At 41.5% G+C, this 27,190-nt stretch overlaps 1 protein-coding gene across 1 annotated transcript in view; it reads left to right on the forward strand.

Annotated features, from left to right (window-relative positions):
* Positions 1-27,190, forward strand: part of ryr1b (ryanodine receptor 1b (skeletal)) — a 468,306-nt gene that overhangs the window by 235,522 nt on the left and 205,594 nt on the right. The window contains 5 exon segments of the mRNA XM_034168593.1: positions 11,499-11,548; positions 19,711-19,771; positions 19,841-19,967; positions 20,048-20,156; positions 20,274-20,355. Of these exon segments, the coding sequence (XP_034024484.1) occupies positions 11,499-11,548; positions 19,711-19,771; positions 19,841-19,967; positions 20,048-20,156; positions 20,274-20,355 (429 nt within the window).

Genomic DNA, 27,190 nt, shown 5'->3' on the forward strand with positions numbered 1-27,190 from the left:
ATCTTTCTGTAAATAAACCGCAGGCCACTCGTGCGGGAGTAATCCCGATCTCAGTCTGAACTGATCTGGACACTCCTGCGTGCAATCCAGTAATAAGTACCCGTAAGGTACGCTCGTAGCATCATCAAGAGCCTTCAAAAAAAAATGTTTTCTGCCGGGAAACATTTGCTGAGCCAGAATGTTCATCTGTAACTTGTCTCTGGGGTTTTTAAACAGCACCATATAATTATAATTCAAGCTGATGGTTCGACTGGATTTCCCTTTATGAAACATGTTCTGTGTGATCATGATGACGCTCACATTCCGGTGATGTCTGTACTGGGTGAAAATTCTTACAACTTCAGGATGATCCGTTGCTTGAAAGATGAGATCGTCCAAAATAACCAGATGGCTCTGACCTTCAGGGAAAAGGCTCTCATTCAGAAATGAGTCAGGGAGTCCTCTTATAAATTTAATATTTTTATTCTTCAGTTCAGAATACAGAGGTTGTTCAGACGTATACAGCCATACAATATTGTCAGACACATATCTCATAGCGTGGCTACAATTTTCCAGCAATGTTTTCACAAACACACTCTTTCCCGAACCACTCGGTCCAACGATGAGACAGGAGAATGGGGGCTGAAGTCTGGGGTCAAACTCCACCGTATTTCCCGAGTGAGAGATGTTTCAAAATCCGAACGGTTCGGTTTCCCCGTCTTTTAAAAGACACCGCTTGTCATACACCACCCTGAAGGATTTTTGAAATGACACGTTTGTCAAACTGAAACTGCTTTTATGACGTTTAATTCCCTGCTGTGGTGTTTTGATAGATGCAGCGAGGGCGGGGTGTTTTATATAACCCTCGACCAGATCTTTGACGCTGTCAGAGTTTATTTTCTGACAGCTCTCGTGGGTTTGAGCGATCCCCTTCACACGCATGACCGTTTTACCTCGTACGGTTTTATATGCGTAACTTTTAGGCCCCGCTGCTGCAAACTCTGTGATGACGTCGCCGTTCAACTCGCCGGTGTACTGCCCCAGATAATTACCGGTAGGCAGTGGGGTTTCACCCCGCCTACAAACGTAAATCAGGCTATCGGTATCATAATACAGAATCATGTCAGGATTTGCCACAGCCTCCATAAAACCGTACAAGGTCAAATGCGCATACGCCGTTGTAAACGCTGCGATGAAAATATTGACGGCTTTACCCGGTCGGCTGACGTACCGCGGGCCGTACCTCCATTGACCCATAGCCGCCTGACTGCTGAGGAATGTTAGATATGTGACCTCGTACTCTTCAGAAAACAGATACCTGAACAGATCATCAGCGTTTTTAACGAGCGCGGTCCGCGTCAGATTTGACCTCTGGGCGAATTTTCCCCCAGAAGGAGTTGAGGCAGATCTTAGCCATCTGTCGTTTTGCAGGATTGTGACTGATTTTTTCTGGGTCTAAACAAATCTTCTGATTCAGCCAGTAGTCCGTGATATATTTTTCTCTGCTCTTGGGGTCTTTATCAAATTTGGGAGGGAAACCGGAGGCTTCCTGCTTGTGTTTTAAGGTGTTTATGTACCCCTCAAAGATTTTATCACTTTTTTCCTCAAAATGCCAGACTTCAAAAATCTTAGCTACAATGTAGCCTGTATCCAGAGCTTTGTGGAATTCCGGGGTCGCCCAAGTCCCAGACAGAGCTCTCTGCCGCTGACTGTGTGTGCACGCTCCCGCTTGATTATTTTCATCGGTGCAGGTGCGACACAGAATAAACACCAGTTTACTGTGAGGAGTTCTGTGTGGGAGGACGGGGAATTTTAGCCCCCGGGGCGGATACACGACGGCTTTGATGAGGCCGAAATAAGTCCTGGGGTCTCGGAAATTTCTCTCGATAATTTCCGGATGCCCCGTGGGATATGTGAAATTTACGTTAACGTAAGGATACAGCGAGGTCACGTCGACGTAATAGACCCTCTCATCTTGCCTAGCCGTGTACCTCAGACGGGACGCGCAAGTCCGGCCGCCGTATAAAGCGTCGCGAGGTTCGAGGGGCGGTGGTAACGCCCTGCGGCTGAGGAAACGGCGAACGCTCTCATCCCTCAGCCTCATTTCAAGCCACTGATGTTCCCAAATCACGGTGAGGGTGACACCTGGCATAGCCCGCAGAAAGGCTATTTTTTTCTGACACGCTGCGTGGAGCTCTCCAAATGAGGTGTTTGTGAGAGGGTTTATTTCGTGCTGTGTAAAACACGTTGCACACCCGTGGTAAAAACTCCCGAGAAACTCCCACTTTTATCTGCCCGTCAATCTGAGCATACCCATCAACATAATAACCTCATTTTTTTCTCGCCCCTGTTTAGAGCGTGATCGATGGCAATGTTTTGCGTCTCAGCAACCCATTCTAACCACTGCACGGCCACGTCCGAAAATTTTTTATGCTTCGTTCTATAATTGTCGGCGAAGGGGATCGCCAGCGTTTTTGGAGCGAGAAAGTTAGTTTGGAAGACTTTCATACATGCCGAGGCGATTGTGACGCAGCTAAAAGGATCCACGCGTGTTTCAGCGATGAATTCAGCCATAAATTTGGAGCAGGCTGCAGCCAGGATTTTTGTATCGTTATCACAATACATTACGGCCTCGGCTTTAAAATCGAAAATTGCATTTTTTTTTGCGCACGTACCACGCGTTAAATTCTTCTCTTTCTCCCTCTGACATATTTGCGACCCCGTAAGCCACAGAGTCAGGGTATGGCCCGACATAGTTCAGATTTTTTTCTGAACTGAACAGGTGCGGAAAGTAACCTTTGCGGACGATTTCGTCTTTCAGCCGGATTCCCAGGGCTTTAGGCATCTGAGATAAGCGCATTGTAAGGAAAGATAACAAATCTATATATTTCTGCTTAAAGGCGGCGTCTGTCATGAGTAATAGTTTACTCCCGGTCATAATCACAGTGGGGGTTACACCCTGCTGGACTAAATATTTTAGAAGCAGATAGCCGTCAAAACCTTTTGAGTTGTGAGCGATGAACACGTACTTTGAATTTTCTCGTTCTAAAATGTTTAAAGAAGCGGACTACGCAGTCTGTCCCCCATGCGCTCCAAAAATCACCCGTCTTTGTTACAGCGTTGACGTAAAACGGCACGTGTTCCCCGTTATTATCGTCATACGTTTCAAAGTCATAAAAAAACGTATTTCTCTGAATGCGTCTCTTCAGCTTTGACCAGCGTCATATAGCAGAGGTGACCCTCACCCGGCTCCTGGAGAGCCTCGCCGCATATATGACACCTCTTCTGCTTACACATGTGCGGAGCGCTGTTTTTAGAAAATGCTATGTAATACTCGCGTTTACATTGAGGGCATTTTTTTCTGTTATCACACACATTAACGAACTTACCGGCGGAAGGACGATACTTCGGTTGTTTATGCAAGCTGTAACAGGCGGGCGAGCGACACTTCTTGTTACATTCGCTGCAGAATACCGGGTTATTTTTCTCGTAACACTGCATGGATTCACAAATTTTACAGTATGACGGACAATTATGGGAAGCAGGGTTATTGTACCCCTCAAAGTAAAACTCACATACATATCTCACTCCCAAAAATCTCTTTAAATCGGTGATTCCATAAAAATGATTATTAAACAGAAAAACGAAAAGAGTTTTCTGCTGCGCCAGTATTTGGAATTTTGTCAGCTTTATCTCCCCTTCAGGTCTGAAAAACACCACAATTTTACAACCCAGAACGTTTTCAAATTTTCCCACCTGCTCTAAAGATACCGGCGTAGCAGCCGTTAATCTGACGCTAATTTATAACGCCTGACCGCGCTGCTCCGCCTCCTGCGTAGTCAGATGAGGATTCAATAATTGAACGAGGATTATTGCGAAACATAAACTGTTGTTAGGATTATACACGATATTAAGGCATTTGGATTTTTTCCTCAGAACCTCATGATAGAGGAGGTCATCTATTCTGCGTTTCCCCGCGCCGTTCTGGTTGCGGATAACTTGGACCACTAATTCCAGAGACTCGTCGGACAAAACGTTGGAATTCGATTGTATCAATCGTTCTAGCAGATTTTGGAAGCCCGTCACATCGCCCGCGTCGTTATATGAGCTGATCAAAGCGGCCTCGTTGTAGACTGAGTCCCCACGAATCTCCATTTGGATAAAGTCCCCGGCCCTGGCGTGTGTTAAAGCCTTTTCGACCGAGTTCTGAAGAGTCCCAATGACGTTAACGATAAAATTCTGCGTAGTCGGGAATTTTGGCGATGCGGTGGAAATTTAGAGGCTGTCTAATTTCGATATTGTTAAAAGCCAGTCTCCTGATGATGTTAGCAGCCCCACCGCCCGTCATGGGAGAATGTCGGCTGGACCCTGGTCGTGCATCATCCCCGCCTTCCATCAAAACAGAGATTGCCGCGTTTATCGGGGTTAAACGAGCTCTGTTTAAAATATCTTCTCCGTGCGCATTGCGCGGGGAGGGACTTCTTAAAGGTGAAAAAACGCACGCGTCGTTAGGCATTTGATTTCATTCATCCAGCGCGGATTGGACGTGAGGATTAACTTCACACGCGAGGAGGTTTACGGCGTTATTTAGGGGAGTCAGACGTACCTGGTTCAACGCCGCGGGACCGGACTCGTCAGGAGGCGGGGTGTGCGGGGGGTCAGGGGGCTCTTCAGTATCAGACTGGACCGTCGAATTTATTGCGTTAATCGCAGAAATGATGTAGGGGTTAATTTCTTCCGATTCTCGTTCAGCCGCCAAATTGTTAAGAGCATCAGTTAGCGGTGTTAAACGAACACGGCTTAAAAGTCTCTCTCCGGACTCGATGTTATTTCGAGGCGGCGAATTTAACGCCTCGGGTAATGGGCCATCTGTTCCAGGAGCGCTCCCCGCTGAGTCGATTATTGAAGCGTTTAAATCCAATACACGTCCGAAGTTATTTTCCCGGCCTGAATTCTCTCCTTCCATCTTTTAAAAGCCGTACCAGGATGAATCTACCTCAAGAAAATCAATTAATATACCTCTTCAAAATGAATTCTCCCGTTCCATCGGAATAAGAAAAAAAAAAAAAAAAAAAAACTACACATTTTCCAACAAGTTGCGAGATGAGATTAATCCCAGCTCAGAATATCTTCGAGCCTTGCGTCTCGGTGGAAAATAGACGGTCTCCCTCCAGTGAGAGCTGAAAAAAAGAGAAAAACGTTAGTTATTAAATATTTTAAATAAATAAACTCCGACTCCTTACCGTGTAAATCCGTGGATCGTTTTACGGCTCTCTGCCGCTGACCCGCTTCTCCACGGGCTGTAACAGAAAAAATCGGGTTATTCCAGAGTTTTAAACGTGATTTAATTTCGGTCGATGTACTTACATCTGCGTGGTGAAGTCGGGGCTTCCAGCCTTCGAACTTCTTCAGGGGGCTCTGACTTGATTTCTAGAATTAAAATAAATAAATAAAAAGCACACCCTCGCAAGCAGATATTCTGTAATATTTCAAATATATTACCGAGGCCGGGTCCGAACGCACTGTGGAGCATCTGCGTGGTTTTGTCTAAAAAAGATACAGTTTCAGACCAGGTGCATCATTTAAAAACAGTCATTTCTATCAAAAAAAAGATTACTTAAATCACTTACCCTGAAAGCTGATGTGGTTTTCGCACTCTGCTCGAAGACGAGAAAACTTAATTAAACAACATGGTTTTTCAGGACCAGGGGATTTTTTACCGCAAATTAATTCTATTTTATACCCATCGCGGGGTCCAGGTGCCTTCTCTCTTCACCGGTCGTAGTGGAAATGAGCGGTGACTCCTTCCCACAGGGGGACGTGACGGAGAAGAAACTTTGTTTTTTCCACCTTCATCACCTCGGGCGGCATCTCCGATCAGCGGGTGTCCCGCAGCCCCTGATCGACCGGGTAATATCTTAAAAGAAACTGCATCTATCGTGACTAAGAATAAGCTTTGTTTTTCCGTCTTCAAACAAGCCCAGCGAACGACCCCGTCATCAGGAAATCGAATGTAATAAAACATTCAAGCTTCAACCAAAGATTCAAGCTTCTCTACTATGTTATAAAAGACCATCCTGCGTGACACCCCCGCTGCGCAGGTCACACACACACACACACACACACACACACACACACACACACACACACACACACACACACACACACACACACAGCTCCAAAACACACACACACACACGCACACAAACACCCCCAGAAAGACACACGCACACAGCTAGCGTCGGCAACAGGTATTACAGCCGTGGGGTCATGTTTCCGTGAGGAGCTCTATGCGTGGGTATTTGACCGTCTTGCTGCAAAGACTTACAGCCGTTACAGCCGAGAGACGGTTATTTTTAACCCTTCTTTAATTTAAGAATTAAAAAACAGAAAAGGAGACGCTTTAATTTAAGAATTAAAAAATATTAAAGGGGTATTAAAATATTCGTGTTTAATCAGTAAATTGAAGAAAACCTCCCATAATTGTGTAAAAGATACGGGTATTTTTTTAATCCTTCTTTAATTGAGGAATTAAAAACCATAAAAGGACGCGCTTTAAGAATTAAAAAATATTAAAGGGGCATTAAATATTAGATAGTGATTTATGTTTAATTATTTCAGAATTAGTTAATTCTTTAATTAATACATTTAAAAAGATCTAGGTATTTTTTAATCCTTCTTTAATTCATGAAATAAAAGGACATTAAAATATTAGACCCGGGTGGGAGGGGAGGTAGGGCTTGGAGGTGGGGCTTGGAGGCGGAGCTTGGGGCAAGGTTAGGGGAGGTGCTAGGGGCGGGGTTAGGGGTGGAGTTTGGGGGCTGGGTTAGGGGAGGTGCTAATGGCGGGGTTAGGGGTGGAGTTTGGGGGCGGGGCAAGGGGAGATGCTAGGGGTGGAGGTTGGGGCGGGGCCAGGGGAGGAGCCATGGTTGGGGTGGGGCTAGGGCGGGGATTTAGGGGCGGGACATAGTGACGTATTCAATTCTGATTGGCTGTGATGTCATAAGGGGTGGGGCTAGGGGTGGGGCTTAGTTACATAGTCGATTCTGATTGGCAGACAGGGCCATAAATCAGTTTTTGACATAAGATCGCTCAGTTTACTCTCTCTTGAGGCAACTTTATTCTGATTTGATGCTATATAAATGAAATAAATTAAATTAAATACATTAGGGGTCTCCAGTTGGCTCAAAATGCTGCCAAAGTTTTGACAGGAACCAGAAAGTTCAACTACATTACATCCATTTTGGCGTCTCTTCACTGGCTTCCTGTCTCTGTGAGGTCAGATTTTAAGGTTCTGGTATGAACCTGTAGAATTATTTGCGGACTAGCACCTCCCAACTTGGCTGACCTAGTTAAACCCTATGTAACAGCCCGAGCTCTGTTCTCAGGGTGCAGGACTACATTGTGTCCCTAGGGTGAATAAAAAGGGCCACAAAGCCTTCTCATTGTGTTTTGTGGAATGATCTCCCTCTGGAGATAAAACAGTCAAATTCTGTAGAGACATTCAGTCTCCCTTTTGTATGGCTAGCATACTGGTATAGTATGGTATTGTGCTTCCTATCCTTCTAAATTCATTTTATTAGTAACGGAACAGGTCTTGGCCTCAAGTTTAGCTAAATTCTGGGTCTGTTTGTGAAGCTTATGGCTCATGACCAGTGATTACCTTAGTATTTTCTCTGCTTTTCTGTTGATTTAATGCTGATGAATTATACCTTAGGTGTGCTTTTTCCGGCCGACCGATTCTGCTCTTTTTCTCTCTGTCTGAAGTGCGGAGAGAAATGTGCAGGAGTGACGTTTGCGGACAACGGGGTGATGGACTGACCACGAGATGCCATGCCTGAAGCTGATGCAGCAGATGTTTTTGAATTCCTTTTTTTGTTTCTTCAGCTCTGTAAAACTTTGTAAAAATCTTGTAACTGTTAGAATGACCTAAGGAACTCAGCTTGGGACTCCGACGAGGGCGGTCGCATCTCCTCCACTCTCCCTTGTCTCTGTTCTCTCTGTTCTCTGCCTTTAACCTTCATGTCCCGACTTCACCAGACTGTGAATTCCTCAAATTATATTGGATTCTGGATCTATTGGACTACTATTGGATTAACCATGGAATTGATCAGCTGGTCTCTGAACGCTATTGACACCATTTGTTCTACAAGAAGGTCAGGACCGGGGGATCCTACCTGCCCAGATGGAACATATCCTGCGGGCTATGTCCTCGACTCCTGGGGGTCAAGGACATAGCCCGCAGGACATGCCCTAATCTACCGGAAAATTGGCAAGACGGCGGCATCAAGAACCACGGCCCCTCGCTTGTCCTTCAAGATTAACAAGGTTGGCAAGGCAGTGCATTCTCAGACTGCATTGACTCTTGAACTCAGACGCAAATTGGATGACATCTTGGAGCTGATGCGTGCCTTGCAGTTGAAGCTGAAGGTTTCGGAGGCCGATGAATATTTTTAATTCATAATTGGGAATATTCTTAATTCATAATTGGGATTTGGTTGTTCAAGTGGAACTGTTAAAAGTGTTTTTCACTGCTCAACCACAAAACTCCAGGCTTATCTAGCCTCAAGGACAAATTGCCCACTGTTTTCCTCCAGAGGAATGTCTTCAGGCTCTGGTGAGATTATTCAGCTCCTTCTTATCTCAACCCACAAAGACAATAAACTGACAGACTTACACATGGACAAGACTGAAGCATGCTCCATTTTTCCCTTTACCTCCCTTCCTGCTCCCCCATTACTCACCCCATCCCGGCCACCACTCACGCCACCTCTTCCCCCTCCGGGTGCTGTGCGGGTTCTGCAGCAGGTCCCCGTTCCCCCCAAGCTAGCGGCGGTGCGACTCCAGTTGCAGCGGCCTTCACCCACTTTACCTCAATTCGGATGACGGACTGCTTTAAGTTTAGTACACATAATGTGTTGTCTTTAATTTTGATGTGTGCCATCATTACGGTAAACAAGTAATAATTGTGGATTAATTGCTGTATCTTGTCTGAGGTAATTGGAGTGTAAACGTAATTGCCATTTTTTGGGATCAATAAAGTTGTCTGAAGTCTGAAGTCTAAGCAGTGGGTCATCCCACTGAGTCTGGTCTGCTTGAGGTTTCTTCCTCATTATTATCAGAGGGAGTTTTTCCTTATCACTGTCACCTGTGTGCTTGCTCTAGGGGTTGGTAAGGTTAGACCTTACTTGTGTGAAGCACCTTGAGGTAGCTTTGTTGTGATTTGGTGCTATATAAATGTAATAAATTGAAATAATAATAAATTGAAATTGAAATATTTCAGGCCTCCAAAGCTTTCCAAAAAATGTTGGGACAATTTAGTGAAGTTAAAAAAATTGTAAAAAAAGAAATAAATAGTGATGTTATTTCAAACAGGGGATACCAACATGCGATTGCAATTATGATTGGGTACAAAGCAGTATTCATGAAAACTCTGCTGTTTGTCAACAAATGCAGAAAATTACTGAAATATTTAAATGCTCTTCAGAGAAAGATTGAAAGAAATCTTCATCATCTTCAATTTCATAAACAGTTCAAGGAATATGGAGGAATTTCAGTATGTAAAGGGCATTAGTGAAGTCTAAGCTGAACACCCGTGATTAGTCCCGCAAATGACACTGCATCAAGAACTGTCATTCATCAATAGCTGATATAACCACATGGGCAAGCGGTAACTTTGGGAAATCTTTTTCAAGCACTGCAATAGGTAGTTGCATTCTGAAATGCCACTTACAACTTTATTGTGCAAAACATTTGCTTTACGTGGACGCCTCTGGGCCCAGAGGCATCTCGGTTGGACTGTGACACAATGGAAATGTGTATTGTTTCAGATAAATCAATATTCTAGATCTTTCTTGGAATAAATGGACACTGAGTGCCCCAGACCAAAGATAAAAAGGCCATCCGGTCTGTTATCATCATCAAGTCCAAGAGCCAGGGTTTGTCATGGTATGGGGTTGTATCAGTGCCCTTGGCACAGATCATTTAGACTTCTATGATGGCAGCATGAATACAGGTACTGGACTGACCTGCCAGCAATCCTGACATGTTCCCAATAGAGAATGTGTGGAGATACAAAAACAACAACAACAACAGCAGTGGTGACCCAGTCCTGTTAAGATGTGTTTTCAGGAAGAATGTGAGAAAATACCATCTTAAACACTTAATATCCTCAATACCAAAACATCTTTGGAGGGTTGTGAGAAGAAATGGCAACATCACAAAGTGGTAAATGTACATGCACAGCCCATTTCCACCTGTATTTTCTGTATCTGAGTAAAACATAATAAAATAATATGTCTCTGAGATAAAATAAGATGTTTCATTAACAACAGTAAATTCATATGAATTAAAAACAGCGCATGTATGTTGTCCAGGCAGCAGGGAGGAAGAAAACAGAAAGTTCACAGCTACACTGTAAACTACAAGGGAATTTTTGGTCCTGTTTGTGAAAGAATTGTTTTTGGACAATCGATTTTAATGCTGGCACACAAAACATTTATGGCAGTGATACCTAATGTATGGGCCGTGTTCCCCTGGTGAGCCAGAAAAGTACTGCAGGCTGGCCATAAAAGTTCATAATACGCACACATGCACAGAGTGGGTAAAATAAGTATTGAACACTTCACCATTTTTCTCAGTAAATATATTTCTAAAGGTGCTATTGGCATGAAATTTTCACCAGATGTCACCAATCCATTTAATCCACACATACAGAGAAATCAAACTATAGATGTACATAAATGAAGTTTTGTGTAATAACGTGAAAAGACACAGGGAAAAGTATTGAACAAGCTTATGCTGTGTTTACACACAGGCAGGACACGTTACAAATGTCATTTGCATCATTCTTGGCACATTCTTGACATTCTTAACGTGACTTAACGCATCTGAATAAGTTTCTTAATAGTGCGTGTTGGTACGTGATATTTGTGATTTTCGTGGAGCATGTTTTTGGCTGTCAAAAAATCTTCCACGAATGTCACACACCACCCTCATTTCGCCTTATGTCATGGAGGTTGCATCTGAGCGTGTTGATTCGTCTCGATTAGCGGACTTGAATAGAGCGTGACAGCGTTTTTCTCCGACATGTGCACAATTAAACCCTGCTGCACCGCATTCAGTTTCATTGCTGCAGTATGCTGAAGGACAGTGATGCCAAGTTGGCAAAATGTTTCATTCCAGTCCTCCTCAGCGCGCTTATCTTGGGTTCCTGTTGTCTGCAATGAAATAAACGTCGATGTAAGAATCTGTGTTTTTTTTTAATTTGCATTTTCCATAACTTCCCAACTCTTTTTTTGATTTGGGGTCATAATAAAATATTGTATTCAGTTGTCTGCCACAGGAATGTGATGTGATTGTGTCTGTGCTCTTCCTTCTCAATATTTCCTCGTCTCTCCACCTCACTGTGCTTTTGCAATGCTGTGAATTCCTTTGACCCCAATTTGCTTTTGTCACCTCAAACATCTTTCCTACCTCATCTATATGGTCTCTCTTCCCTTTTTCTTCTCCTGCCTCAGTATCTTCTGTAAGTTGGCTGCTTTGGTGAGGCACAGAGTATCTCTTTTTGGTAAGGACCCTGCATGGCGGCGTTTTGCCCTGACACCATGTCTGCCCCTCTGTATCTGTCCTCTTTATTATCTCTTGGCATCGTAGCATCGTATCACACTTTCATACAGTATGTAAGCTCATTCTTTTCCTCTCTTCTTACTCAGCCTCCCTTTGTAACACTTGTCTTGCTCTTTAACTGCTTTTTTTTTTTTTTTTTTGTGGATTTTTGGTTTTGGCATTTCATGCAGCTTGATGCTTCTACAAAAATATACTGTTTTGAGTGAAAAAATGGACACATCTGGAATCATCTGAGCATGGATGTGTGTAGTTGTGGGAACATGTTTTATTGCAGTTTGGTGATGTGTTGTGAGCCTGGCAGAAAAAGGATTTGCTTTACAGTCATTCTCCTTGTTCATCACTTTATCGTTCACACAGAATCAGATGGTTCTAATCAATAAAACAATAAAATGTGAAATTTTATTGTTTTAAGAAAAACGGATTTGAAATTTTGGCTAGTAAGATATCCAACATGAAGAGAGCTGAGCCATATTTTGTGCATGGAATGTGTGTGATGTATAAAACGTATAAATAGTTTGTTATTATTATTATTATTATTATTATTATTATTATTATTATTATTATTATTATTATTATTATGTTTTCGGTCTTCTTTCAGTCAAATATCTTAGTGTCAGTATATGGAGATAGAACTTCATTCTGAAAACACTGTTATAGAGTGTGTTAATGGGTCCTGTGTCCAGTCTGTACCCTTATTAAAGAGCAGTCTGTCTATAGGCAAGCACAGAAAATACTGTCTGATCTGTCCCACATCCTCCATCAGGAGTATGAACTTTTACCATCTGGTAGAAGATACAGAGTCCCCAAGTGCAAACTGAACAGATACAAGAACTCTTTTGTTCCCACTTCAGTTAGACTCCTGAATGCTGCACTGGTTGTCTGGGAGCAGCGTTTTATATATATATATATATATATATATATATATATATATATATATATATATATATATATATATATATATATATATATATATATATATATATATATATATATATATATATATACACACACACACACATATGCATATGTACAAGCAAGATGTGTATGTTAACTTACCTGTTTTAATCTGGTTTTTATCTGTTTTATTATGCTGTTTTTATTGTATATAATATTATGGGTAATATGCAATATGCTGATGAATTTTCCATTGGCATGCAAGCAGTGTACTGTTTGTTGTTGTATTTATTGATTTTTGAGACAGAAATGTTTGCAGAGCACTTGATGTCAAGACAAATTTCCCCTTGGGGATAATAAAGTGTATCGTATCATATTGTTTTTACTCTGTCTCAGTTACCTTCATAATTACAAAGTTCTATCTTAGGGCCCCTTCACACATAGTGGGAATACGTACGCAGGGCGACTCACAGTGGAACGGCTCATATGAGCGCACCATGAAACATCACGCCGATGGACAGGCGTGCACGATGCTGGTGCGACGGTTTGTGCACGCGGGAACACAATGCCAGCAGTTGCATGATGTGTAACCACCTCACGCAGCTGTTATGAAGAAAAAAATACATGCTGCAATGGTTTCGTGCATGCGGGAACACAGCTTTTCACAGCAGCTGTGCGATGCGGTTGAAAATAAAAAAAAAAAAATTACATGTCCACGGGAATTGAACCTGCACCTTCCAAAAGCTCTGATTTCCAGTCAGAAACGTTACCACTGAGCTACCGCTGCTTTGAAAGCTACAGGAAACTGCCTGATATCAGAAAGGACATGGACGTATTTAAAAAACATAAACCCACACACCATATAAAAACAACACATTTATCAAGTGGACAATACAAGTATGATCCGTCTGTTCCCCTGTAACCTGTTGCCAAGCGATATAGGTTTTTATTTAAGTCCACGTGATGACAGCAAGCAGACACGCGCGTCACAGTGGGCAGTTGTTAGTCCATGACTGTCCAAACACAGTATGTGTTGTCCAGCTGGGATGTCCAGATCAACAGATCTCCACAGCTGCTTCTGATGGCGGCCACACCTCCTGTCAGTTTAGCGCACACACCAAAGCGACACTTCTTGGGCACTTAGACAAATTCCTTGCCAGCATGACAGTGATTGTCTGCTGACTGTTGTCGTGTTAATAGTGCGAATGACCAAACATTTTCTCAGTGCCAAACGAATAGTGTTAGATGTTCGTGCGTGTCACCTGGAATTTGGCTGACACCTGCCATGAGAGGGATAGATGGGTTCGCACAGCGCACACTCTGTCTTTCAGCCCCTGGTATGCACAAATAGATGTAGCAACAGATGTAGGAGGCAGCTACAATTTTACATGTTTTGCACACGATTCCTGCTTCATGTGCACTTTACGCACAAATCGACCAAATTTGCACTATGTGTGAAGGGGCCCTTATAATTCTTTAAAAAACGAAATGTGTCCAACATTAACTTAAAAGAGCTCAAATAATGGATATTTATGAAAATAGTCTTGGTACTGCACAAATAGCACCAAAAATTAACAGCATTAATGAATGATTTAGACAACAAATTCACATGTTGGTCTATTTCTTCAGGTATCACTTCCTGTTCCGGAGCACAGCGGTGTTTTTCTGTATCTGTTAGCTGTTTAATCTGCGCAGTTAGATTGATCTAGTTATCTAGATTACGATTTGTTTCCCAGTGTAATCTTTACGTGCCTTAACTAAAGCACTCCCTCTGCTGAATCACCTCTAAATTATTTACACATTATTCACTTTGCGTGTTTTTAGGAATCCGCTAGCTTAGCGTAGCTACTAGCTCTTAGCCGATTTAGCATGGCGGCTTCTCCTGTCTCTCCCGCACTTTTCTGCTCTGGGTGTGAAATGTTTAGTTATTCCTCGGCCTCCTTTAGCAGTAACGGTACTTGTAATAAGTGTAGCTTATTCGTAGCTTTGGAGGCCAGGCTGGGCGAATTGGAGACTCGGCTCCGCACCGTGGAAAATTCTACAGCTAGCCAGGCCCCTGTAGTCGGTGCGGACCAAGGTAGCTTAGCCGCCGTTAGTTACCCCCTGGCAGATCCCGAGCAGCCGGGAAAGCAGGCCGACTGGGTGACTGTGAGGAGGAAGCGTAGCCCTAAACAGAAGCCCCGTGTACACCGCCAACCCGTTCACATCTCTAACCGTTTTTCCCCACTCGACGACACACCCGCCGAGGATCAAACTCTGGTTATTGGCGACTCTGTTTTGCGAAATGTGAAGTTAGCGACACCAGCAACCATAGTCAATTGTCTTCCGGGGGCCAGAGCAGGTGACATTGAAGGAAATTTGAAACTGCTGGCTAAGGCTAAGCGTAAATTTGGTAAGATTGTAATTCACGTCGGCAGTAATGACACCCGGTTACGCCAATCGGAGGTCACTAAAATTAACATTAAATCAGTGTGTAAAAACAAACTTTGCAAAAACAATGTCGGACTCTGTAGTTTTCTCTGGGCCCCTCCCCAATCGGACCGGGAGTGACATGTTTAGCCGCATGTTCTCCTTGAATTGCTGGCTGTCTGAGTGGTGTCCAAAAAATGAGGTGGGCTTCATAGATAATTGGCAAAACTTCTGGGGAAAACCTGGTCTTGTTAGGAGAGACGGCATCCATCCCACTTTGGATGGAGCAGCTCTCATTTCTAGAAATCTGGCCAATTATCTTAAATCCTCCAAACCGTGACTATTCAGGGTTGGGACCAGGAAGCAGAGTTGTAGTCTTACACACCTCTCTGCAGCTTCTCTCCCCCTGCCATCCCCTCATTACCCCATCCCCGTAGAGACGGTGCCTGCTCCCAGACTACCAATAATCAGCAAAAATCTATTTAAGCATAAAAATTCAAAAAGAAAAAATAATATAGCACCTTCAACTGCACCACAGACTAAAACAGTTAAATGTGGTCTATTAAACATTAGGTCTCTCTCTTCTAAGTCCCTGTTGGTAAATGATATAATAATTGATCAACATATTGATTTATTCTGCCTTACAGAAACCTGGTTACAGCAGGATGAATATGTTAGTTTAAATGAGTCAACACCCCCGAGTCACACTAACTGTCAGAATGCTCGTAGCACGGGCCGGGGCGGAGGATTAGCAGCAATCTTCCATTCCAGCTTATTAATTAATCAAAAACCCAGACAGAGCTTTAATTCATTTGAAAGCTTGACTCTTAGTCTTGTCCATCCAAATTGGAAGTCCCAAAAACCAGTTTTATTTGTTATTATCTATCGTCCACCTGGTCATTACTGTGAGTTTCTCTGTGAATTTTCAGACCTTTTGTCTGACTTAGTGCTTAGCTCAGATAAGATAATTATAGTGGGCGATTTTAACATCCACACAGATGGTGAGAATGACAGCCTCAACACTGCATTTAATCTATTATTAGACTCTATTGGCTTTGCTCAAAATGTAAATGAGTCCACCCACCACTTTAATCATATCTTAGATCTTGTTCTGACTTATGGTATGGAAATAGAAGACTTAACAGTATTCCCTGAAAACTCCCTTCTGTCTGATCATTTCTTAATAACATTTACATTTACTCTGATGGACTACCCAGCAGTGGGGAATAAGTTTCATTACACTAGAAGTCTTTCAGAAAGCGCTGTAACTAGGTTTAAGGATATGATTCCTTCTTTATGTTCTCTAATGCCATATACCAACACAGTGCAGAGTAGCTACCTAAACTCTGTAAGTGAGATAGAGTATCTCGTCAATAGTTTTACATCCTCATTGAAGACAACTTTGGATGCTGTAGCTCCTCTAAAAAAGAGAGCTTTAAATCAGAAGTGCCTGACTCCGTGGTATAACTCACAAACTCGTAGCTTAAAGTAGATAACCCGTAAGTTGGAGAGGAAATGGCGTCTCACTAATTTAGAAGATCTTCACTTAGCCTGGAAAAAGAGTCTGTTGCTCTATAAAAAAAGCCCTCCGTAAAGCTAGGACATCTTTCTACTCATCACTAATTGAAGAAAATAAGAACAACCCCAGGTTTCTTTTCAGCACTGTAGCCAGGCTGACAAAGAGTCAGAGCTCTATTGAGCTGAGTATTCCATTAACTTTAACTAGTAATGACTTCATGACTTTCTTTGCTAACAAAATTTTAACTATTAGAGAAAAAATTACTCATAACCATCCCAAAGACGTATCGTTATCTTTGGCTGCTTTCAGTGATGCCGGTATTTGGTTAGACTCTTTCTCTCTGATTGTTCTGTCTGAGTTATTTTCATTAGTTACTTCATCCAAACCATCAACATGTTTATTAGACCCCACTCCTACCAGGCTGCTCAAGGAAGCCCTACCATTATTTAATGCTTCGATCTTAAATATGATCAATCTATCTTTGTTAGTTGGCTATGTACCACAGGCTTTTAAGGTGGCAGTAATTAAACCATTACTTAAAAAGCATCACTTGACCCAGCTATCTTAGCTAATTATAGGCCAATCTCCAACCTTCCTTTTCTCTCAAAAATTCTTGAAAGGGTAGTTGTAAAACAGCTAACTGATCATCTGCAGAGGAATGGTCTATTTGAAGAGTTTCAGTCAGGTTTTAGAATTCATCATAGTACAGAAACAGCATTAGTGAAGGTTACAAATGATCTTCTTATGGCCTCGGACAGTGGACTCATCTCTGTGCTTGTTCTGTTAGACCTCAGTGCTGCTTTTGATACTGTTGACCATAAAATTTTATTACAGAGATTAGAGCATGCCATAGGTATTAAAGGCACTGCGCGGCGGTGGTTTGAATCATATTTGTCTAATAGATTACAATTTGTTCATGTAAATGGGGAATCTTCTTCACAGACTAAAGTTAATTATGGAGTTCCACAAGGTTCTGTGCTAGGACCAATTTTATTCACTTTATACATGCTTCCCTTAGGTAGTATTATTAGACGGTATTGCTTAAATTTTCATTGTTACGCAGATGATACCCAGCTTTATCTATCCATGAAGCCAGAGGACACACACCAATTAGCTAAACTGCAGGATTGTCTTACAGACATAAAGACATGGATGACCTCTAATTTCCTGCTTTTAAACTCAGATAAAACTGAAGTTATTGTACTTGGCCCCACAAATCTTAGAAACATGGTGTCTAACCAGATCCTTTCTCTGGATGGCATTACCCTGACCTCTGGTAATACTGTGAGAAATCTTGGAGTCATTTTTGATCAGGATATGTCATTCAAAGCGCATATTAAACAAATATGTAGGACTGCTTTTTTGCATTTACGCAATATCTCTAAAATCAGAAAGGTCTTGTCTCAGAGTGATGCTGAAAAACTAATTCATGCATTTATTTCCTCTAGGCTGGACTATTGTAATTCATTATTATCAGGTTGTCCTAAAAGTTCCCTAAAAAGCCTTCAGTTAATTCAAAATGCTGCAGCTAGAGTACTGACGGGGACTAGAAGGAGAGAGCATATCTCACCCATATTGGCCTCTCTTCATTGGCTTCCTGTTAATTCTAGAATAGAATTTAAAATTCTTCTTCTTACTTATAAGGTTTTGAATAATCAGGTCCCATCTTATCTTAGGGACCTCATAGTACCATATCACCCCAATAGAGCGCTTCGCTCTCAGACTGCAGGCTTACTTGTAGTTCCTAGGGTTTGTAAGAGTAGAATGGGAGGCAGAGCCTTCAGCTTTCAGGCTCCTCTCCTGTGGAACCAGCTCCCAATTCAGATCAGGGAGACAGACACCCTCTCTACTTTTAAGATTAGGCTTAAAACTTTCCTTTTTGCTAAAGCTTATAGTTAGGGCTGGATCAGGTGACCCTGAACCATCCCTTAGTTATGCTGCTATAGACGTAGACTGCTGGGGGGTTCCCATGATGCACTGTTTCTTTCTCTTTTTGCTCTGTATGCACCACTCTGCATTTAATCATTAGTGATCGATCTCTGCTCCCCTCCACAGCATGTCTTTTTCCTGGTTCTCTCCCTCAGCCCCAACCAGTCCCAGCAGAAGACTGCCCCTCCCTGAGCCTGGTTCTGCTGGAGGTTTCTTCCTGTTAAAAGGGAGTTTTTCCTTCCCACTGTCGCCAAGTGCTTGCTCACAGGGGGTCGTTTTGACCGTTGGGGTTTTACATAATTATTGTATGGCCTTGCCTTACAATATAAAGCGCCTTGGGGCAACTGTTTGTTGTGATTTGGCGCTATATAAAAAAATTGATTGATTGATTGATTTCTGGGCCGACTGACACTTGGAACGACAGCTGTACTAAAGGGCCTATGTGGCACACACACACACACACACACACACACTCGTCTTCAACTGCTTAGTCCAATTATGGGTCGCGGGGGGCTGGAGCCTATCGCAGCAGTCATAGGGTGTGAGGCAGGGTACACTCTGGACAGGGCACCAGTCTGTCGCAGGGCCACATATAGACAAACAAACACATTCACACCACCCACATACCTACAGACAATTTAAATATTCCAATACACCTAGCCTGCATGTCGTTGGATGTGGGAGGAAGCTGGAGCACCTAGAGAGAACCCACACAAACATGGGGAGAACACGCAAACTCCACACAGAAAGGCCACAGGCGGGAATTGAACCCATGACATCCTCACTGTGAGGTAACAGTGCTAACCACTAAGTCACTGTGCTGCCACCAATGTGGCACAATATCCATAAAACATTTCTGAATGATAAAAGATATCAGTTTATCATGAACACAGTATTAACACTGTATGAAAACATCTGACATGAAGCCAAATTGTTTCTGTGTGTATATGTGAAAATCAAGATGTATACCTTTATGTAAGGACTGGCTACCAACATAGATCTATATGATTCTATAATGTACTGTCTGAACTCTACTTTTTTGACAAAACTGGACATAGAACCAGTTCATTCTTAGTGAATGATGTGTCTCTAAATTTCAGTCAATACTGTGTAACCATTGGTCGCTGGTAAGTTTTCATATAGAATGTGACATATAGTCAACATGAAAAACACCTGTTATTGATCTGAAAAATATCCAAGATGGATGAACTGTATCATTTCTGTTTGTGTGGAAATGAATGACATAAATGTTGTTTTTTGTCAGAATGACCTCCTTCAACTGTACATTGTGTCCTGAAGTATGTTTAAGGCTTTTACATTTCTGAGTATAGTTGTTGTTGTTTTTTTTTCAGGAACTGATGCCAGTGCAGTGGTTAACTGTCTGCACATTCTGTCTCGGTCACTGGATGCCAGGTAATAGAGCTTAATCCCCCTCCATGTCAGGCAGAAAGACAGAGATTCATTTGTGTCCATCTTTTCAAGGACTGTTATGAAGTCAGGGCCTGAGATTGTGAAGGCTGGCCTACGTCAGTTCTTTGAGAGCGCTGCTGATGACATCGAAAAGATGGTTGAGAACCTGAAATTGGGCAAAGTGTCTAGTCGAAACCAGGTCATATACAAATGCTGGGATATTTTTCACTCTGGGCCACTCCATGTTTTTTGTAGATTGACACCTGTGTGTGACTGTAGGTAAAGGGCGTTTCCCAGAACATCAACTATACCATGATTGCTCTGATGCCAGTCCTCACTTCGCTGTTTGACCATATTGCTCAACACCAGTTTGGAGATGATGTCATATGTGAGTGAAATGGTTTTGTTGCCAAATTCATGGTTAATGAATGCTCAGACTCTTCACTTGTTTACCTTAAAGACTAATGTAAATCCGACACTTTATTTCTCTTTTTTCCATTGACAGTGGATGACTTGCAAATATCTTGCTACCGTTTAATGTGCAGTATCTATTCCTTGGGTACAGTGAAGACTCCGCATGCTGAGAAGTAAGTGAAGACTTCTGCCAGTCCATGAACATGTCAACACATTAATTTAAAAAGATCTTCTGCATGCTTATGGTGTTTTTGGATTCAACTCCCACTGTTGCTGCTCGGTTAAGTTGGAGTTCTGATTTGACTGTGCACACCAAGGAGACTCGTAGAGAGTCTGATCAAGCGGGTGTCAGTGGCCGTCCAGCCCCATTCACTTGAAAAACTGACTTTGGAACACATTTGAGAGACTACAGTTGATAGTCAACAAGCATGTACATTCTGCGCATGTGTAAACCCTCCATTCCAGTCTGTGGCGCTAGTCTGTATACGTAATTCCAAAAGGGAAACTAGAAGTCATGGAGATCTAAATTAAGAGGCAGCAGTGTTCATTCACCATTTCTAGCACACTTCTGTTCATCACTGAGCTCACATTCACATTGATAAAAGAACCAACTTAAAACAGCGTTACAGTTGGTAAACCCTGAATGAATTAAGTTGTTTTAACTTAAGTTTGTAAGTCATCCTTGACCCAAAATACATCAGCATACCAAATGACAAATGTGAGCTCTCGCTAGTTTGTCTGTGTTCAAAGTTATACACACGCATACACGCACGCAAAGCTTTTTGTCTTTTCTGCAGTCTGCTGCAAGCAGGTGCTTTTATTTTTACACACCCACAAACAGAGACATGGCGGAAGACATCAAGCACAGTCCATTTCTCACTCATGGTAACAGCAACATCACACTTGACTAAACTGACTAAACCAATCGAACAACAAAAACACAATAAATCAGTAACACTAACAACACTGTTAAACGAACATAAACCACAATGACAACGTTCAAAACAGCAAGCTCCCATTGTGCATTGCAGCACAACATCCATTGTTCACTGTTATTAGATAATATCACTAATTTCTCCAAAAATATTGGTCCTATGAATTTTCCATTTTTGCAGCGTTTATCCTTGACCCAAAATATATAAACATACAAATGACAAATATCAGCTCTTCCCACTTTCTCTGTGATCAAAGCCATGCGCACACACATGCATACATGAACACAGAGGCAACTTGACTATTAGAATATAGCTGCACATTATATTGTTTACGTGACTTAGCTTAGAGTCAAACAAAAATAAATGGGTTTTTAACTTTTTATTTATTATTTATTATATACCAGTGACATCCATTGTTCTACATTTGTTATGTGCTGACGTGGGTCAGAGAACCGAAGGTCACAAGGTCGAGTTCCCGGCAATTCTGCTCAGATCACTCATGCTTTAAATGCAGAACGCCATCTCATTATCTGCTTCAGCTGAAGGTCTTTAAGTCTGCACGTGAGCATCATCCACAGGTGCTGCAAGTTGTTAGGCCTGCACGTGAACATCCTCCACAGGTGCAGCCAATAGTTCTGATGAGGGTGAAGGACTCCTCCGCCAGCACCTTCTCCACAGAAAAAACCAGTTTGCATACCACCTGGAGAGCAAAGAAAAGAAAACAGCACCCAAATGTCCAGCCAAACCCCCCAACACACAACAACATTCTTCAATCTGGTCTCTACCTCATCAAGGATCTTTAACGTTGTAACTTCTAATGGAAAGCCCTCTGGCATTACCACCAAACCCCTGTGGAGTTACCACCAAAAACAAATGGAATTTGATTTAATGCTGTGCTCCAAAAACTATTGCTGTTATATATCTTTACAAGCAAATACTAACGAGCAAGCGAGAGGACATATCCACATCCACTACTCAGAGACGGATCGTGACTGCAGCTCTGCTTTCACCTCTTTAAGTTCTCTCACGATTGTGGCATGTTACATAAAGTCCATTAACTCCTTCTTACGGATGAATCGCCAGCGAGAGGACATGTCCACATCCACTAACTTCTTCATGGATGGATCGCGCGCGTGATTGCTGGCTGCAGCTTTCTTTCATCTCCTCAAGTTTTCTCACAAATGTGGCACATTAAATAAACTCCATTAACTGACTTTTTCCAAAGTATCAAAGCCATCTGCGTGTCCAGGCAGTCTGTAAAAACAGCGTCATGGAGCCAAGCTTCTCCCCCCTGGGCACAAGTTTTTTTCTCCTGCGTGCAATTTATGCAGCCATTCCTGTGTACTAGAAATGCAGCACAATGCAACTCTATGCATGCCCAGTGTGAAAGGGGCTATAACAGAAAAATGGGAGTGATTGAGGCGCTTTTCATTGAGATATAATGCAAAATGTACACGAAATGGGCTTTTCAATATTAAATTCAATGTAAAATATACATTAAATGGGGACAAACCAACAAACAAACAGGAGTGATAACATAACCTCCTCCAACTTTGTTAGTGGAAGTAACTCAACAAAAATATAAACGCAACACTTTTGGTTTTGTTCCCATTTTGTATGAGATGAACTCAAAGATCTAAAACTTTTTCCACATATACAATATTACCATTTCTCTCAAATATTGTTCACAAACCAGTCTGAATCTGTGATAGTGAGCACTTCTCCTTTGTTGAGATAATCCATCCCACCTCACAGGTGTGCCATATCAAGATGCTGATTAGACACCATGATTAGTGCACAGGTGTGCCTTAGACTGCCCACAATAAAAGGCCACTCTGAAAGGTGCAGTTTTATCACACAGCACAATGCCACAGATGTCGCAAGATTTGAGGGAGCGTGCAATTGGCATGCTGACAGCAGGAATGTGAACCAGAACTGTTGCTCGTGTATTGAATGTTCATTTCTCTACCATAAGCCGTCTCCAAAGGCGTTTCAGAGAATTTGGCAGTACATCCAACCAGCCTCACAACTGCAGACCACGTGTAACCACACCAGCCCAGGACCTCCACATCCAGCATGTTCACCTCCAAGATCATCTGAGACCATCCACTCGGACAGCTGCTGGAACAATCGGTTTGCATAACCAAAGAATTTCTGCACAAACTGTCAGAAACTGTCTCAGGGAAGCTCATCTGCATGCTCGTCGTCCTCATCGGGGTCTCGACCTGACTCCAGTTCGTCGTTGTAACCGATTTGAGTGGGCAAATGCTCACATTTGCTGCCGTTTGGCACGTTGGAGAGGTGTTCTCTTCACGGATGATGCGAAGGAGATGTGTTGCACTGCATGAGGCAAATGGTGGTCACACCAGATACTGACTGGTATCCCCCCCAATAAAACAAAACTGCAAAGGAGAAGTGCTCAATATCACAGATTTATACTGGTTTGTGCACAGTATTTGAGGGAAATGGTGATATTGTGTATGTGGAAAAAGTTTTAGACCGTTGAGTTAATCTCATACAAAATGGGAGCAAAACCAAAAGTGTTGCGTTTATATTTTTGTTGAGTATATATATATATATATATATATATATATATATATATATATATATATATATATATATATATATATATATATATAATGTTTTTTTTCTGTTTTCTGCAGCGCGGCTCTGAGTCCAAGTTGAAAACAGTTGCCATCTCTCAAAGCGCCATGACAGCAGCACACCTGCACTGAGCTTTACAAACATTTTTATGCCTTTTTTTCTTTAACTCTGTGCTGTCCATGTGGGTCCTCACTAAAAACAGCTGATCCACATGCATTAACAAATGCTAACGCTTGTTTTTCCACCCAAATGCGCCTAAGTCTCGTTCTGAGGATGACATGAAGTAAAATAAAATGCTGAAAACTTAAAAAAAAAAATCCCTACCTCTCAATCTGGTCGTGCTTTTTCCATAAATAGATTGTCAGTTCTTCCTGCTCAGACGGCCATTCAGGGGCAAATCCAGACGGAGGGAGCGGGGGGCTTGCTTCCACCTCCACACCCTTAGATTAAAGGTCCACTTTTCAAGACAATTTTTTCAAACTACTAATACTATAATAATAATTTTAACAATTAAAATGTTGAGAAAGAATTTACATGTTAGAAAAATGTTAGAAAGAATTTAGTTCCATTTATAAACAATGTAGATTATAAATTGTAAGTTTTACTGTTACAGTGCTGTCAACATTTAAATATGAGGTCAAGAAAGATTTTATTTTATTATTATATATTATTTATTATTATTTTATTTTTTATAAAACAAGTATTTATGTTCATTGAAGTCAAGAAAGGGTGACTATAAAGTGAGTATTGGCAAAAAGGGGTTATCATTTTCATGTTGAGGTGGCGGGGGGGTGTTGTCAGCAGCTGCTGAAAGTAGCTAATAAAGTAACTAGTAATCTAACTTAGTTACTTTTAAAACTGAGTAATCAGTAAAGTAAATAAGTTACTTTTTCAAGGAGTAATCAGTAATTGGATTACTTTTTCAAAGTAACTGTGGCAACACTGGTGCTCACAAACATAAGTAAAGTTATTGATGGACAATTTCACTTCAGTTCCTGGCGTTGTATATTTTGTAGTGCTGAAGTCCACAGGTTACATTTCAGTGAGATGGCTGGCAGTGTCATGTTTAAGAAACACACAGTTAATGTTAAAGGGTAATTTGTTGTAGTCAAAAAGTGATATTACATGATTTAAGTGAAATGTTTGTAAATAAAAACAAAGCTAATGACATTGGTAGCAGTTATACTCAAAAAGTAAGGAACAACTGATGAATAAAATATTTTCTAAGTCATCATAAAACTGTAATGGTATCATTAGGTATTCATATCGGTATGCGGTATCAACGAGTATCCAAATGTAAGTACTCGTACTTGTACTCAGTCTGGGAAAAAGTGGTATCGGTGCATCTCTATTTTTTAGCATAACTGCAGTCTCTGTAATTACAATTTGAAATACACAACTAATAATAAACATATGGCATGTTTGTAATCATGCTTACACTGCTGTATCACAAACAACATTTTAGAGTTATTGTTTGCGCACATATTTTCAGTCCACTTGGCTAGCCTTGCTTCCTGAATTGAATTTTTGATGTGGAATGGCCTAACAAATGAAATATTATAGGCTACACCAACAGCCGCTTGTCAGTCTCACTAATTGTCAAACATCACACAAACATGCAGTGAATATTCAAGGTTTTCATGTATCCCATAATCCCTTGCGCGCCAGAGAGTCGCTGCAGTCAAAACAACATAGAGAATCCACATGATGACAATTGTAAATGAATATTATACTACAAATATGTAATTTTTTATGCTTTTCTTCACGTTAATAAGTGACTGCTGCATGATACCCTGAAAACTTGCTAAAACAATTATAACAAATAATCTGTGTCTGCTACGTTTAATCTGCGTGGAATTTAATAAACGCAAACCGAATTTCAGACGTAGTATATATACAACCCCTGGCAAAAATTATGGAATCACTGGCCTCAGAGGATGTTCATTCAGTTGTTTAATTTTGTAGAAAAAAAGCAGATCACAGACATGACACAAAACTAAAGTCATTTCAAATGGCAACTTTCTGGCTTTAAGAAACACTATAAGAAATCAAGAAAAAAAGATTGTGGCAGTCAGTAACGATTACTTTTTTAGACCAAGCAGAGGAAAAAAATATGGAATCACTCAATTCTGAGGAAAAAATTATGGAATCACCCTGTAAATTTTCATCTCCCAAATTAACACCTGCATCAAATCAGATCTGCTCATTGACATTGACCCAATGCCATTACATTGACCCTATGTGTCTTTTTGCAAGGAATGTTTTTGCAGTTTTTGCTCTATGGCAAGATGCATTATCATCTTGAAAAATGATTTCATCATCCCCAAACATCCTTTCAATTGTCCAAAATATCAACATAAGCTTGTGCATTTATTGATGATGTAATTACAGCCATCTCCCCAGTGCCTTTACCTGACATGCAGCCCCATATCATCAATGACTGTGGAAATTTACATGTTCTCTTCAGGCAGTCATCTTTATAAATCTCATTGGAAAGGCACCAAACAAAAGTTCCAGCATCATCACCTTGCCCAATGCAGATTCGAGATTCATCACTGAATATGACTTTCATCCAGTCATCCACAGTCCACAATTGCTTTTCCTTAGCCCATTGTAACCTTGTTTTTTTCTGTTTAGGTGTTAATGATGCCTTTCGTTTAGCTTTTCTGTATGTAAATCCCATTTCCTTTAGGCGGTTTCTTACAGTTCGGTCACAGACGTTGACTCCAGTTTCCTCCCATTCGTTCCTCATTTGTTTTGTTGTACATTTTTCGATTTTTGAGACATATTGCTTTAAGTTTTCTGTCTTGACGCTTTGATGTCTTCCTTGGTCTACCAGTATGTTTGCCTTTAACAACCTTCCCATGTTGTTTGTATTTGGTCCAGAGTTTAGACACAGCTGACTGTGAACAACCAACATCTTTTGCAACATTGCGTGATGATTTACTCTCTTTTAAGAGTTTGATAATCCTCTCCTTTGTTTCAATTGACATCTCTCGTGTTGGAGCCATGTTTCATGTCAGTCCACTTGGTGCAACAGCTCTCCAAGGTGTGTTCACTCCTTTTTAGATGCAGACTAACGAGCAGATCTGATATGATGCAGGTGTTAGTTTTGGGGATGAAAATTTACAGGGTGATTCCATAATTTTTTCCTCAGAATTAAGTGATTCCATATTTTTTTCCTCTGCTTGGTCTAAAAAAGTAACCGTTACTGACTACCACAATCTTTTTTTCTTGATTTCTTATAGTGTTTCTTAAAGCCAGAAAGTTGCCATTTGAAATGACTTTAGTTTTGTGTCATGTCTGTGATCTGCTTTTTTTCTACAAAATTAAACAACTGAATGAACATCCTCCGAGGCTGGTGATTCCATAATTTTTGCCAGGGGTTGTATTAGTCTGGAACAAAGAGGACAAACAGTGTTGTAAAGAACAATAATCAAGACGTTAAAGAGCAAACTTCACTTTCCCC

The sequence above is a fragment of the Thalassophryne amazonica genome, chromosome 4, assembly GCF_902500255.1.
Source record: "Thalassophryne amazonica chromosome 4, fThaAma1.1, whole genome shotgun sequence".
In the NCBI taxonomy this organism is placed as follows: Eukaryota; Metazoa; Chordata; class Actinopteri; order Batrachoidiformes; family Batrachoididae; genus Thalassophryne; species Thalassophryne amazonica.